The sequence below is a fragment of the Rhinoderma darwinii genome, chromosome 11, assembly GCF_050947455.1.
Source record: "Rhinoderma darwinii isolate aRhiDar2 chromosome 11, aRhiDar2.hap1, whole genome shotgun sequence".
Taxonomy (NCBI): Eukaryota; Metazoa; Chordata; class Amphibia; order Anura; family Rhinodermatidae; genus Rhinoderma; species Rhinoderma darwinii.
The window spans coordinates 95,148,923-95,163,785 of NC_134697.1; the positions used below are offsets into that span (position 1 = coordinate 95,148,923).

The window sequence follows — 14,863 nt, forward strand, 5'->3', positions numbered from 1 at the left end:
CTTTGCATGTCAGAAGTTTTGATCAGTAGGGTCCGAGTATTGAGAACCCCACCGATTGCTGAAACGGCAGAAAAACGAGCGAGTGGTGTACTGACTCTTAGATTTTGTAATGAGCCCGGTCACTGCTCTGAGGATAAACAATCAGAAGCGGAGCGGCATCGCGCTCACCTGCACGCTTCTGCCACTTCGTTTTAGCGATCAGTGTGGGTCTCGGTGCACGGACCCCCACCGATCAAAACCTTTGACGTTTTTTAAAAGTTTAGTTTCCATTTAATCGTATGGTTCATTCTGAGTTGGCTGAAGGGGGTGTATGGTGATGTATGGTGGTCATTACTCTACAGACTCCACCAATAAAACGTATTTTTTGTTTAGGACTATGTACCGATAAAGAAATCTGATGATGACGATATCCCAGCGCCGTTACCTCCATCACACGAGAGGAAGAATGATGAGCAGATCCTGGACCTGACCAACCAGATCATCGAGCTGCTGACTGGAGAGGTGACACTGCCGGGAGTGCCGGGACATTATACATCAAGGGATAACGGGGAGGATTTATTATGGTGTTAAACTGAGGCAGTTTGAATCTAGATCAGGCCGACAGAAGATGCGCCAAATTTAGACTTGGCGCATCTCACTAGACGTGTTATACGCTTTTCTCTTCCTTGCGCCGCCTCTTGGTTGGTTTTAGGTAAGACTAATATTTTCCACACATTTGAAGGCTCCTCTAAGCCGCACCTACTTTTTTTAGACCCTTGTCAAAACGGTCTAATGAAGCGCAACACTTATCTAAAACGCAAAATAAATAATCACCATAAACGAGTTTTTGATGCAAATACAGCTTAGCAAATCTACCACAATCTGTCTGGATGATGACTGTATCATTGAGTGCCCAGTTCCCATAAGGTAACAGGATGTCACTGTCTATTTCTCCAGTGAAGTGTGGCAGTATATATATGTATATGTGTGTGTATGTATATATATATATACATATATATATATAATATGGGCATCATGACAGAAGCCACCAGCACGATAGACTGTCTGATAAGAGGGATTTTTATGATTATGTCACTGCTGACAGTGTCTAAAATATCTAAATGCGCAGTTCCACACTCGTCCTCTTCAAAGGGCGATCCGCTCCCCGTCTCCTTGGATGGACAGCCCCGTCGTCCTCTGTCCCTTCACTGGTTGCTCTACTCCCCGACCATTCTCTATTTTCGTTTCTGCTTTCCTCTTAAGGGGCAAATCCTTGTCACGGATTCATCTCTGGGGCTGGGGAGGAACGTTCTTCCGGAATCTCATGGCTCAAGGACTATGATCTTAGCAAAAATCCTCTCTCCCCATAAACCTCCTGGAATTGAGCGCAATCTTCCTTTGCCTGCTACACCAAACATCACCGGTCTGGCCTTCCGGTTCGGACAATGTCACGGCCGTGGCTTTTTTAAATCACTAAGACAGGACTCGGAGCACAGCAGTGATGGCAGAGGCCACAAGGATTCTAACCCGGGCAGAGTACCACGATCCTGCACTTTCTCGGCTGTGCACGTCCCAGGGGGTCAACAACTGAGTTGCAGACTTCTCCAGTCGAAAATGGGTCGACCCTGGGGAGTGGTCTCTCCATCCAAAGATTCAGATGGGGCAGGCCATACGTGGACTTGATAGCATCCAGGTTCAACCACAAGTTCTCCGACTTCGCCTCCCGAGCTTAGGATCCCAAGGCCTACGTGGTTGATGCCCTAGTGGCCCTGTGGGGCCACTTCAGGCTCCTTTTACCTTTTCCCTCCACTGCCTCTTCTCCCCAAACTTCAGATAGTTTAAGGCTTAGGGGGGATATCCACTATTCTAGTGACGCCGGACTGGCCATGGGGCTGTTGAGACGCAGACGTGGTGGCCTTCTGGCCGACGCTCCATGGTACTTACCTCTACATCACGACCTGCTCTCTCAGGGACCTTTCTTTCACCAGAATGTAAGGTCACCACGTTTAACGGTCTACGGGTCCTCTCCAAGGATCTGTATCGGGGTCTTGCCCTTAAAGGACACTTGTCTGCGCTTTCAGTCCTCTTCCGTTGTCTGCTGGCATCTAATAATCTTTGAACCTTTTTGCAGGGGGTGGCGTTTCACTATTCTTCCATCGGACCTCAACTTGGTTCTGGATGTTTTCCAATCACCCCCTTTTGAGACTCTGCGGGAGATCTCTCTTCACCTTCTTTCCTGGAAGGTGGTCTTCCTGGTAGCGGTAACCTCCATCTGAAGGGTTTCCAAACTGGTGGTTCTGTCTTGCCGTCCTCCGTCTTTGACTCTTCATCAGGATGAGCCGGTGCTCCGTACAGTCCATTCTTAACTGCACAAGGATGTTTTCCGCCTTCCACTTGAATGGAGACGTGGGACTGCTGTCATTTTGTTCTTCTGAGGGAGCGTTCTCTTCACAACCTGGATGTGGTCCTGTCTTGCAGGTTTACATCTTCCTCACTACTTCTTTCCACAGAATTGAATCCTTGTTTGTCATCCCAGAGGATCCACGGAAGGATCTGGCGGCCTCTATGGCTATCACCGCCCGCTAGATTCTGTTGGCTATTCGTGAAACCAACCAAGTCAGGGGCATGGAAACCCCCCTTTCGGATTACAACTCACTCCACTAGGGCGGTTGGAGCTTCCTGGGCTTTGCACCTTCAGGTGCAAGGCGGCTACTTGCCCAATTTTGTCAAGTTCTACCGGTTGAACGTTTTAGTTTCTGAGGATGCTTCGCTCGGTCACCAAGGTCTTGCAGGCATCTGTGGAGTAGGTGATATATCCTTCTGTTCCCTCCCCTGGGGACTGCTTTAGCGCGTCTCATGGTCTGTTTCCACTACTGATCTGAACAAGACAAGTGGATTTTTTCTTTTTTAGGACTCCCCGTAAAAATGTCTTATTGTCCTGGTTATTGTTTCCCACCCAATAGTTTTTTATTTTTTTCTTACGGGCATTATGGTTGTAATTGGAGGTTTTCTCCTTTTTTTGATTTACATTACTTACCTTGTGTCTCTGCATCTCCTACTTCTTATTGGCTGTAGGAGAGGCTAGCAGTTTTTTTTAATTCTTGGTTTTAAGCATCCTAGTGGCAACCCATGGTCTGTGTCCCCCCCCCCCCCCAATTAAAGTTTTATTTGTACCATTTTCGTGTACGTGACATTTTTTTCACCTTTTTTTTTTTTTTTTTGGTTCTAGTTCACCAAATAACAACAATTCCGGTGTTTTTAAATTTTTTTTTTTTATGGCGTGCAAAATTTTATTTGAATAGTTTTGGACTTTTACGGACATGACAATACCAACTATGTTTATTTTTTTTTACACTACTTTAGGGGGAAAAGTGTTTGTATTTTTACATTTTTTTTTTTTTTTTTTTAAGGGATTTAAATCATCGGCACCCCAAAATCACGTCATAGGGGAGGGGGAATGCCCCCCTTGTAGCGGCTTAGATGCCGCAATCGCCATTGACCACAGCATCTAAGTGGCTACAGTTATCTCCGATTACGGCTGTGGCAGTGAGATGTTGTCTGTAACATACAGCCGTCACCCGCTCAGCCTGTGAGCACGCTCGATACTTCCCATTCCTGGCTATGACAACCTTATCCCAACATTTCACGTACAGTTAAGTGGTCTCCATAACCACTGGCCCACCACTGCTGCTTTATGTTGAGTCTTGTAGGAAGAGTTTTCTGGCCATTATATGACTTTGTATTCAGCATTTTTTGGCAGTTTTTCCTTCTGCAGACTCTCTGTTTATAATTCCCAATTTTTCTCTGAGCTGTTGGTGCGGAGCCTAGCTGCTATCATGTCTTCTATATGCTGCTCACATAGGTCCAGCAAGATTCAGCACTGGGGTGACATAGAAATCTTACCAGCAGCCTGTGTCTGCTCCCCTCTCCATAGACTTCTTTTGGCAGGCAGTGAAGAGACCTACCCCCCCCCCCCCCACCTAGTGGCAGTAACTTTACACAGAGTTTACATGGATAAAACTGCTACATTTTAACAATAAGTAAATTACAAAGTTGGTATATATATCCGGTATATACTGTTAGATTAGCATTAATTGTTTTGAAAAGTTAGTCTGTATTTAAGGCCCATTTACACGGGCCGATCATTTGCTCTTGTTAATATGTCGGCGATCAGCAAACACTTGTTTGTCAGCCGATCACATAGTTTATACAACCTATAGAATCATCGTTGTCGGCAGCACGTCTCCTTGTGTAAACAGGATGTGCAGCCGACAATTATACAAAATGGAGATCGAACGATCGTATTAACAATAATTAGTCCCCATACAGTTTGCATCAGCTCGTAAGATTTGAGACCATTGGAAACCGCAAAGGTGGCCATAAGCCTTAGGTAGATATTGGCTCATTCGACCAACATCTATCCCTCCCGACTCCCCCGTGCACATGCGGGCATCTATGTGTACTCAATGGAGAGACCTCAGACATCTGCCAAGGAGGGAGAGTCGGGACTCCCAATACACATTGGATTGTTGGCGGGTTCGGCCAACATTAATGTGTATGGGCACTTTAAAGAGGCTTTGGCACTAGGTCATATAAGTTGAACTGGTTACTGACCTGAACAGCGCGGTCTCCCAGATACCATCATTATTTTTTCTTTTTTTCCATGACTTCTCTGTTCCAGTTTTGTTGGCTCCCTATAGGCTATTTTGCTGTAGTTAGCCAAACGGGTGGAGCTAGCTTCTCTGCCTCTGATGCTGACCAATCAGTGCGAGGCAGCTTGGGGGTAGTTCACACCCTGTTGGCTAAATACAGCAAATTAGCCTATAGTGGGCCATATCTCTGGGGAATAAAGAAAACCAGCGCTGGAATCAGGGTGACCGCGCTATTCAGGTCAGGAACACAGCTCAACGTAGATGACCTAGTGACAGCTCCTCTTTAAAGGGAGATCTCTGATGGCGGGAAAAATGAAAAATAGAATCCAACATTGAAGATCAGTGACCTTCTATTAACAGAACTGCTGACGGCACAGATGAGCTCACGCCGTCAGCGCTTACAGTGTTTTGTGTCGTTCAGGGTGAACACTTGAAAGAGGTGAAAGATGAGCCAATGAGCAACGCTGAAGAAGATGGTAACCTGCGTGTATGGGCTACACTGGAATGCAAGGAAGAAGAAGTCCCTATGACTATAAATAAAGGTGAGATACCCCTATGAATTTCTATAGGATCGCGTCTACATTGGTAATAAGTCAATGAATTAGATCTCTATGGTAATAATAAGGGTGTTGGCCTTGCCTGTAGAGCGGAGTGATGGGGAACGTCCGGGCCAGTAAAGCAGCTGCTTGTCCTCTGAGTTTCTCCTGGATAACGGATGGACGGTGTTCCTCACAGAGTTAGATTTTCTAGTTATTGCAACCTCTCTATGCCGTCCATAGATGATGTATATCTGATCCTATTATTGCTTCTTCTCTTAGGGTTGTATCACACGGCCCTATGTGAGCCGTTACAACGAGCGCCGATTAACAAGACAGCTCGTGGATCGGCGCTCGTTTGGAGCAGTGATTGGTTATGTCTGGGGACGAGCGCTCGTTACTCCGATCGTTGATCTCCATGCATTTTCATCATGGCGGCAGCGCGTCTTCCTGTTTACGCCGGGAGATGTGCTGCCGACACGATGATGTTTAACGAGCAGATCAGCCGATGAATGAGCGTTTACCCATTTATCGGCTGATCGTTGCCATGTTTACACAGGGCAATGATCAGGAATGACCCTTCATATGAACACTCGTGTTCTCGATCATCGGCCCTTGTAATAGGACCCTCAGGAGCACACGCTTTGTTATATACTTCTCCATGTATTTAGTTCCTGCGTTTTTATGTTTCGCACAGAAGTGTCCAGTCAAACGAACTCCCAAGACGATGAGCAGGAAATCCCTCCGGTAGATGGAATTCAGTGTAAAGAGGAGGAAATCGCTGTAGACATCAGTTCAGGTAAACATTGCTGATGTCATTATTTAAAAAAAAAAAAAAATTCTCATTTAAATTCCTTCAAAAATGGAGGGAAAGGGTTGGGTGGGCTTTTTATACCTAGGATACATGGGAGAACCTTGATCAGAATTGTAGGAGTAACAGGTGGTGGGGCTGTGACAATGTTTTAATGATATACGGAATAGGGTTGTCATTACTAAAGGGTCCTCATCCCAAATAACGGAAGGATCCCTGCATAAGACGAGGGAGGGTCCCTGCATAAGACGAGGGAGGGTCCCTGCATAAGACGAGGGAGGGTCCCTGCATAAGACGAGGGAGGGTCCCTGCATAAGAAGAGGGAGGGTCCCTGCATAAGACGAGGGAGGGTCCCTGCATAAGGGAATGTTCTGAACCTTTCTACTTACCCGTCTGTAGTGCTCTTTGTCGTATTGGTTCCTTCCAAACATGTGAGTACAGAATGATGGACCGGTTTTGCCATTTTACATGTGGCCCAGTCCGGACAGGAGCAGCCACGCCATTTTTCTCGACCGCTGTCCTTTTTCTAGTACTCATAAAGCTTCTTTTGCAATTATTATACGAAGGTAAATCGAAGCTCAGTCCTATAAACCAAAGCCACCAAGGACCAGTGGATGCCACCCAAGACATTGCCGACCTTCCAGTAGGACACGGAGAGGATCCCTCTGAGACCAGGGTAAATCAGTATAATATTAGTAGTGTAACGTGGCCGTGTTATTACATTCTGAATGTGGAAAGTGGTTTTAAAAGGGGTTTTCCGGGCATAAATCAATTTGTCATCCAAAAGCTAATAACTTACCAATTTGGTACATCTTGCTTCCCAATGCGGTGCTTTTGAGAGATTGTATCTCACTCCCCCGCTGCTGGAGGTTCATTAGTACATCCACTTGCTGTCAGGTCTCTCTGTCCTGTGAGCAGTAGCCCCTGGTCCTTTTATGAGGATGTGTAACAGTGGGCTTTTCTTCTCTCCTGCTCCCCGCGAAGGCAGCAGGGAATAAGGGTCCTCTTACACGGTCCGACGTGGGCCGTGTAAACGAGCGCCGATAGAGACCGCTCGTTGATCGGCCCTCGTTTGCTCCTTTTACATGGAGCCGTTTATGGGGACGAGCGATCGTTTCTACGTTGGCTTGTCCCCATATATTTATACCATGTCGGCAGCGCGTCTCCCGGTTTACACAAGGAGATGCGCTGCCGACAACGATTATGTTTTCGACTGCGTAAACGATCCGATCGGCCGATGAACAAGAATTTTCTCGATTCAGCAGCTGATCATTGCCCTGGGCAATGATCGGGAACAAGCGCTCGTTTTTCCGATAATTGACCCGTGTAAGAGTGCCTTAAGACGAGCCCGTGAACTTGTGGCAACGGGAGTGAGATCAGATCTGCCAAAATCACTGCATTGGCAAACCAGGTGTATGTTGGTCATTTATTAGTTTTTGAAATATAAATAGATTTAGGTCCAATCTGCTGTGCCTGGAAAACCTCTTCGACAAGAACTTCTACCTCAATAGACACCAGAAAATGTACTCTGAGAGAAGCCATATCCTTGTTCAGAAAGTGGTGTGCAACCCATTTCTGTCTTGTTGAGCACTAGTGGGGTGCGCGCGCCCTCTGTCTGTCCAGTGCCGGGAATGTTTTTTTCTCAGAAGTCAGTGCTCATTTTGCACGAGCGGTCGCATCCTGAATATCTATAGCCTAAAAATTTTCGTTTCAGATTGTACTTAACTTTTCAGAATAAGCTGTCGTATGTGTGTAGATGAGGAATAACACGATTTCTGGCCATAATGTGACTCCTAATAGAGTCTGCAGCGCGGAAAGCTGCTAAATAATGCAGAACACGTCTCTAATTAAGACTGGAGAGAAGCCATTATCCTGTTCACAGTGAGATAATCGTTCTGTCAATCACCGAAAAGATCAAAGCCGCGAGAGACCGGTTCTGTGTTTGGAACGTGGAAAGTGTTTTTACCGCAAGTCTCACCTGATGATCCACGAAAGTCTAAGGCAGAGAACAAAAAATGGCTTTATATGTTTTTTTTGTTGTTGTTTTTCTTGCAATAGTAAACATTAAAGGGAAAAAAATGTCTGAATAATTTCTACTTTTCGTGTTCCTTAGAATGTACCGGAATTACCTCCTCTGTTGTATTGATGCCATTTTTTGTGTTGTGATCTAGAATACCCCTCTAAATATTGTGGTAATTGATGCCGGTGAACGTGACCCCCGGTTTAAGGAAGAGGAGGAGCAATTTCCTATAGGTCCTAGGTCAGGTGAGGAGTTGTGGTGGTTTGCGCAATAGTCGCACATTTCGGAATCCACGTCTGCATTTCCATTGGTTTGCGGATATACCCATATATTTTTTTTCTTCTTAATTTGACCAGAATATTTGTGACCTTCGTTGTAAAGGGAGATGTGGGATCTTGTGATCTCCCCATATACTAAAATCCCATGTTCTCTAGTTCAGGTAAAAAGTATTTGCCCCACACACGATTTCCTCTCTTTTTGCTTATTTGTCACATGTACATTTTTGAGATCCTCCAGCTAGATTAATAGAAGATAAAAACGCTGCCGCTTTTTAAATGACCGTTCCCTTTATTGAAGATAAAGGTTTATTCAAAAAGTAATTGCCCCCCTTAACCTCATATCTGGTTGTGCCGCGCTTGGCAGTAACAGCTGCAGACGTTTGATCGCGTGCGATGAGTCTTTTACCTGGCTGAGGAGGAGTTTTGGCGCACTCTTTGCAGAATCGTCTTAATTCGGCTGCTTAGAAGGGTTTTTCGAGCATTAACGGCCGGTTTAAGGTGTTGCCATCGCTTCTCCGTGGATTCCAGTCAGGACTTTGACCCGGCTGCTGCATAACCTCTTTTTTGTTTCTTTTGAGCCGCTGAGATGAGGACTCGCTCGTTCACTTGGGATCTTTGTCCAGCTGTATAATCCGACTGAGCTTGAACTAGGGCCGGGCGGTTATGACCCAAATCAAAATCACGATTAATTGAACACGTGACCTCGATTACGATTAATCAACGATTATTTTGGGTGCACCCATTTTTGCATATGCCCCTATTTCCATGCCACGCCATTGAATTAATATATATCCCCTGAGCCTGCTGTATACTAATGTATATAATATACCCACTGACCTTTCCCCCACGCAGTGCAATGGCCCCGTAGCTGCCCCTACGCAGTGCAATGGCCCCGTAGCTGCCCTACATACTGTATAATGCCTGCCATAGCTGCCCATACACAGCCCCGAAAGTGTCTAATAACCTGCATACGCACCTAACCTCGTTCCACCGACGAGTGGAGGAGATCCCTCTGCTCCTCCAGTCCATGTGGCTCTGCACAGACGGGCGCGAGGCAGTGACGCCATCGTGCCTCTGTGCACCAAACCTTGAGCAGCCGGCATTACATAGTAAATGGTAGAGCAGGGAGCTGACGGCTCCCTGCTCCACCTTTTGGTTCATCTGCGTCCTGTGGACGCAACCAATCGTCTTAAATAAATATCGGAGGGAAACTGGGGCTTTCGCACCTGGTCTTTCTCCATGTTTCAGTTGGCAGATTGGAAAGGTTTGGGCTTCACTAAAGGAGGAGGGGAGATTAAATGACTGCCCGAAGGGAGGAGGAGAGGGAGTGTAACGCATGGAAATATACACTAAATGTAATCGGATGATCCCTCCAATGCCGTATGTTTCACATTTATAAGGTTTTTAAAGTTCTTTTTCGCCGCTCGTGTCCCTGGTTATGTATGTTTTACGTTGTACAGGTGGTTCGAAGAGAATATCACCGGGACTTCTGAGAACTTGTCATTCAAAGACGTACATCGAGGAGGAGGAAGAGGAGAGCAATGACACTGAAACGGAGGAGGAGGTAGGGATCATAACTGAAAGGGAACGTCGTCGTCGTCCCCCCACGCTGCAGCACAGGTATAACCTTTCTAAACTCACGGCTCGGTGTCTACTGTAGCGCCGCGTAACCTTTGAAAACGAACAAGTCCGCTGGGTGTTTCCAGAGCTTCCCCAGGCCTCTCCATAGTCTCCGTGCTCTCCGGGTAGGTTCATACTTTGCATGTGGATTTTTAGTGCAGTTGTTAACACGGAAAATCCGCTGCGGGTTTCAGTACCGGCCGTGTGGATGAGATTTTAACAAACACCTGGAAATTTACCTATTGAACAGATGTTAAAATCTGCAGCATGTCCATCAATTTGTGAAGCGGGAAGAGCGTGGATTTATTGTGGATCTTCTTCATGGACTTCAATGGGGGAAGAAAAAAACCCACAATCAAATCCTAGCGTTGCGGCGTACCGGTGGATCCACCACAAAAACCAAGGCCGTATCAGTCCACTTTGCTGCCATGAAATTGAATATAATTAACCCCTTAAAGACCAGGCCAATTTGAGTTTGTCATTTTAGTTTTTTCCTCCCCGCCTTCCATAAGCCATAACTTTTCTATTACTTTGTCTATATCGCCATACGAGGGCTTGTTTTTTGCGGGACAAGTTGTAGTTTTTCATGGCACCATTTATTGTACCGCATAATGTACTGGGAAGCTGAAAATAACATTATTTGTGGGGTGAAATGGGAGAAAAAACAGCGTTACGCCATATTTTTGGGGGGTTTTACGGCGTCCATCAGGCGGTACAAACGACATATTCACCTTATTCTACAGGTTGATACGATTACGGCGATACCAAATTTATATGTTTTATTTTACCACTTCTAAAAAATAAAACTATTTGCTAAAAAAATAAAATCTTATGTGACGCCGTGTTCTGAGAGACATAACGTTTTTGTTTTCCCATCAATTTAGCGGTTTGAGGGCTTAAACTTTGCGGGGCGAGCTGTAGTTTTCACCGATACCATTTTGGGGTACATGCGACTTTTTGATCACTTTTCATTCATTCCTTTTTTCTTTTTTTTTTTGAGCGCTAAGGTGACAAAAAAACAGTGTGGCATGTTTGAGGGGCGCCCCCCTGATTCTACCAATTTAAATGTCGCGATTGACCACGGCATTTAAGGTGTTAAACGGGAGGAATCAAAGTGAACTTTGATTCCGCCCATTGCCGTGAGGTGTCGGCTGTGTAACACAACCGTCACTCGCTGTGTATGGAGCGAGCGCAGCCTGTGAGCTCGCTCCATACTTCCCCTTAACGGTTGCCGCGTACCAGTACGTGGCATGTCGTTAAGGGGTTCAAAGTTTTAGAATTGTTATTAAACTGATTTTGCCATTAAACCACCATGACGTAACTGTTCGTCATGGATTAGCTTACATTAAGCCACCAACCGTAACGTCATGGTGATCATGCGGGCACAGAAACTTCCCGTGTTATCACCGTGGGATCCCAAGCCTTGACTGACGGCCGGGCTCTCACTGCAATGACTTGGATTGGAGAGAACTCCCATCCCAGGTGTTTGACCCCTTAAATGTTGCGGTCAATAGCAACCGTGGCATTTAATTGGTTTGACAGAGAGAGGGGCTCCTCTGTCTTTCATCAGTGGGTTGCCATGGCAATATGCCTATTAGGAGAAGAGGGAACGCATCACTCCAGACTTAAACGGGTTTACCAGTTCCAAAAAATGGATCCTCCGGATAGGCCATTAATATCTGGTTGGTCCGGAGCCGACTCCCGACACCCCCACCGATCAGCTGTTTTGAAGGGGCCGCAGTGCTCCTGCGAGCGCTTCCTTCCCTTAATTTCCTTTACTGCTCACACTGCATCGCCGATCACACTTGTAGTGGCGATTCACAGTATTACAGCCTTCTCAAATTGAAGTGAATAGGAGATGCTCTATGATATTATTTATGTTGTGTCTGGTAGGACGACATCGTGAGTGGTCTAAAAGTTATTGTTAAGTCGGAGGAAGTGGAAACACGTGTCAAAATTAAGGAAGAAGAGGCCGTAACAGACATCAGCCCAGGTGTGTAATAATAAATGTCGCTTCATTTTCCTGCTTCAACTTATGCTTCGTCTCATGGTCTACTTCATTGCCCCTTCTACCTACAGCCAACAGTATGCGATTATATTGAGTTCCAATCCGAAAACCCCACCCAGGCCATATACTAATGCCAAACCTGCTACCGGTTTGTCTCCTAGTAATCCAGTGCGGATCCAGTTTTAAGTCGTAGCTGCTTAACAATTATGTTTATGCTTCTTATGATCGGGTTTGCACCCAACCTGATGTAGGGTTACACAGTGTGGGTAATTATATTAACCCTGCATGGATTATGGCGCTCAAACCCACTTTCTAGGACTAGTTGAGGAGGAAGAAAGTACAGGCGGGTCCGCACGTGTAACCCTAGGGCCTTATTCAGACGGTGATATACGGACCAGGTGTTGGCCGTATTTCCCAGTGCGACCACTGTTCAAGGCTCCTAGCATCATAGTTATTTATAATAGGAGTCCCTCTACTGTCCCATAATGAAAACCTGATTACAGAGCAGGACCGTATTCCCGCGGAGAGGCAGGGACTCCTAGACAATTGTGATTCCAGGAGTATGGCTCCTTGAACTGTGGTCGGTCTGGGAAATACGGCCGACACATGGTCCTTATATCATGGACCGAACACGGCCGTCTGACTAAGGCCTAAGGATGAGCCATCCATATAGAGGACAATGGACGTAGTCCTGATTTAGAACCTTGTGCACAAAGTGGCCACGTACAGCATGGATGCCCACTCCTCGCCACAATCGGAGAGCAACTCTCCACGTGAAAGTATTACTGGTTAATGTCGTAGCGCACTAGGATAGGCTTTTATTTGTGTAGGACCGTATTATTTTTTCCAATTGTGTTGTCTATTCGGTTGTTATTGTGAAAAAGATAAAAGCTTTCTATTTTACAGGTTGTAGGAAATCCTGTTGCAAAGGTGAGACAGATGAAGAAGATGCTGCGATGTCCGCAGCCGACCGGAAAATCTATCCCATCAACCGTAGATTGGTAACTGCGGAGAAGCCGTTTTATTGTCCTGATTGTGGGGGTTTCTTTAAGCACAAGTCCAGTCTGGTCCTGCACCGTAGAATCCACTCCGGAGAAAAGCCGTTCTTGTGTAAACAATGTGGGAAAGAGTTTATACAGAAGGCCAATTACGTTAGACACCAGAGACTTCACACGGGTGAGAAGCCATATAAATGTACTGAGTGCGGAAAGCTTTATGCACAGAAACAAAGTCTTATCATGCATCAGAAGTTTCACGCTGAAAATGAACCTTTCTCGTGCCCAGAATGTGGGGAAAACTTTATTCGGCAATCTCATCTGGTCACCCATCGGAAATCCCACAAAGGTTTGAAACGATACTCGTGCCAAGACTGCGGAGATTTCTTCATGTTGCGGTCTAGTCTAGTCATTCATCAAAGGGTTCACACTGCTGAAAAAGCATTTTGTAGCTGAATTGATCGACAGGATTCTAATATCTCGGGACATGAGAATGTCTTTCAAGGCACCGTTCCCATTAAACAGAACCCAAAAGAAGTGGTTCGTAGGGTAGGAAATTGGCATGCATGGTTGGTAGACTTGGTGGCTCCTTTCTGCGACCTCCTTAGGAACAAGACTCAAGTGGCATTGCCTTCTTGGTTAGTTGAGTAATAACATGTCCACTTAGAAGCACTATAATATCTCTCATGGCACCACATGGACTCCCTGATGGGCGTAGCCCCATGTGCACTCTCGTATGAACTCCTCAAATTTTTGTCTGGCTGCTGTGCGCCATCTGGTTCATCGTCTAAGGCCTAGTCCACATCTGCGTTGTAGGCTTCCGACGGAAACCATTAAAGTCAATGGGTTCTGTCGGCCATCGTTGGTATCCGTGGTGCAACGGAACCGGCGCTTCCGGTTATTCTGCTCATCTGACGGAGCCGAACAATGGCATGACCAGCCATTTTCCGACCACTCACATTTATGGATCAATAGGATACACCTACGACCTGTTAGGGTTGGAAAGTTAGCTACCCTCCCCTTGCTATAATGAAGGAGCTGCAGCTGCTCTTCCACATGGTGCTCAGCTCCACTATCCATTGTTGTCATAGGGGCCATTGATTTGAATAAAAATGTCAAACTTCATCAATTTCCATGTCCTGCCTGCCACCGTTATCTAGGATCAATAGGATTATTTATTATATTCCAGTTTGTAGAGCATGACCAAGTGGCTTCTTATATGGCTTTCTAATTCTATGTGTCCGCACAGTGTCGGGTCGTCCCGGACTACCGTTTCCCCCATATTGCCAATTCGGGGAAGCGGTAGTGTTAAAGTCATAGCGACAACACTCGCCATGGCTACTGCCGGAGCTGTCCAACTGAACAGTGGCTTTAAGTATAGTAAACCCATCATATCCCATCCCCCGAATAGAAAACGTAAACTCGAAGTTCTATGTTTTATTTCATACCATTATTCACAATATTTGTACTTGGCAGATTATGTTTTAGCCTTTTTAGAATTGCAATTGTTTCTATGGCCAGATCTGTGTAGAGATCAGGTCCTCCTGTGATTGGCTATGCTATATAACACACCTGTAAGTGATGGGAGTGTGAGGCGTAATAACCTTTTCATTAAAAATAACTGTGTGCATTTTTTGGTTATGTATGTTTCTTTTTGGGGTGGAGTTTCTCATTAAATGTTTTTTTCAGATCTAAAAAGTAAATCGTACATTGCAAAAGTATTCAACCCTGAACAGATTTGGCTCGGATACAAATTACAATTTAAGAAGTTTTTCCAGCCAGTATTCATTTTATTTTTTCCAAAACCCCCCCGGGCTCCAGATGGCAACAAAAATGGTTGCAACTGCGACCAAAATATGTGTTACCACTCGAGTTCTAGATTTGGAACTACCTGCTATATGTTTAATAAGAAGAGCGCCTTAAAGGGAGCATAGAAGCAGTTCACAGGAGCGGCTTATGAGAAA

At 45.6% G+C, this 14,863-nt stretch overlaps 1 protein-coding gene across 2 annotated transcripts in view; it reads left to right on the top strand.

Annotated features, from left to right (window-relative positions):
• LOC142663444 (uncharacterized) overlaps positions 1 to 14,529 on the top strand; it is a 33,688-nt gene extending 19,159 nt beyond the window's left edge. For both annotated transcript variants that reach the window (XM_075842098.1, XM_075842099.1), the window contains exons 3-10: positions 373 to 501; positions 5,053 to 5,173; positions 5,865 to 5,966; positions 6,545 to 6,654; positions 8,150 to 8,243; positions 9,737 to 9,840; positions 11,790 to 11,889; positions 12,811 to 14,529. In XM_075842098.1, coding sequence (XP_075698213.1) covers positions 373 to 501; positions 5,053 to 5,173; positions 5,865 to 5,966; positions 6,545 to 6,654; positions 8,150 to 8,243; positions 9,737 to 9,840; positions 11,790 to 11,889; positions 12,811 to 13,355 — 1,305 coding nt within the window. In that variant the 3' untranslated portion in view covers positions 13,356 to 14,529. The remainder of the gene's footprint in view (positions 1 to 372; positions 502 to 5,052; positions 5,174 to 5,864; positions 5,967 to 6,544; positions 6,655 to 8,149; positions 8,244 to 9,736; positions 9,841 to 11,789; positions 11,890 to 12,810) is intronic.
• The last annotated feature ends 334 nt before the right edge of the window (positions 14,530 to 14,863 follow it).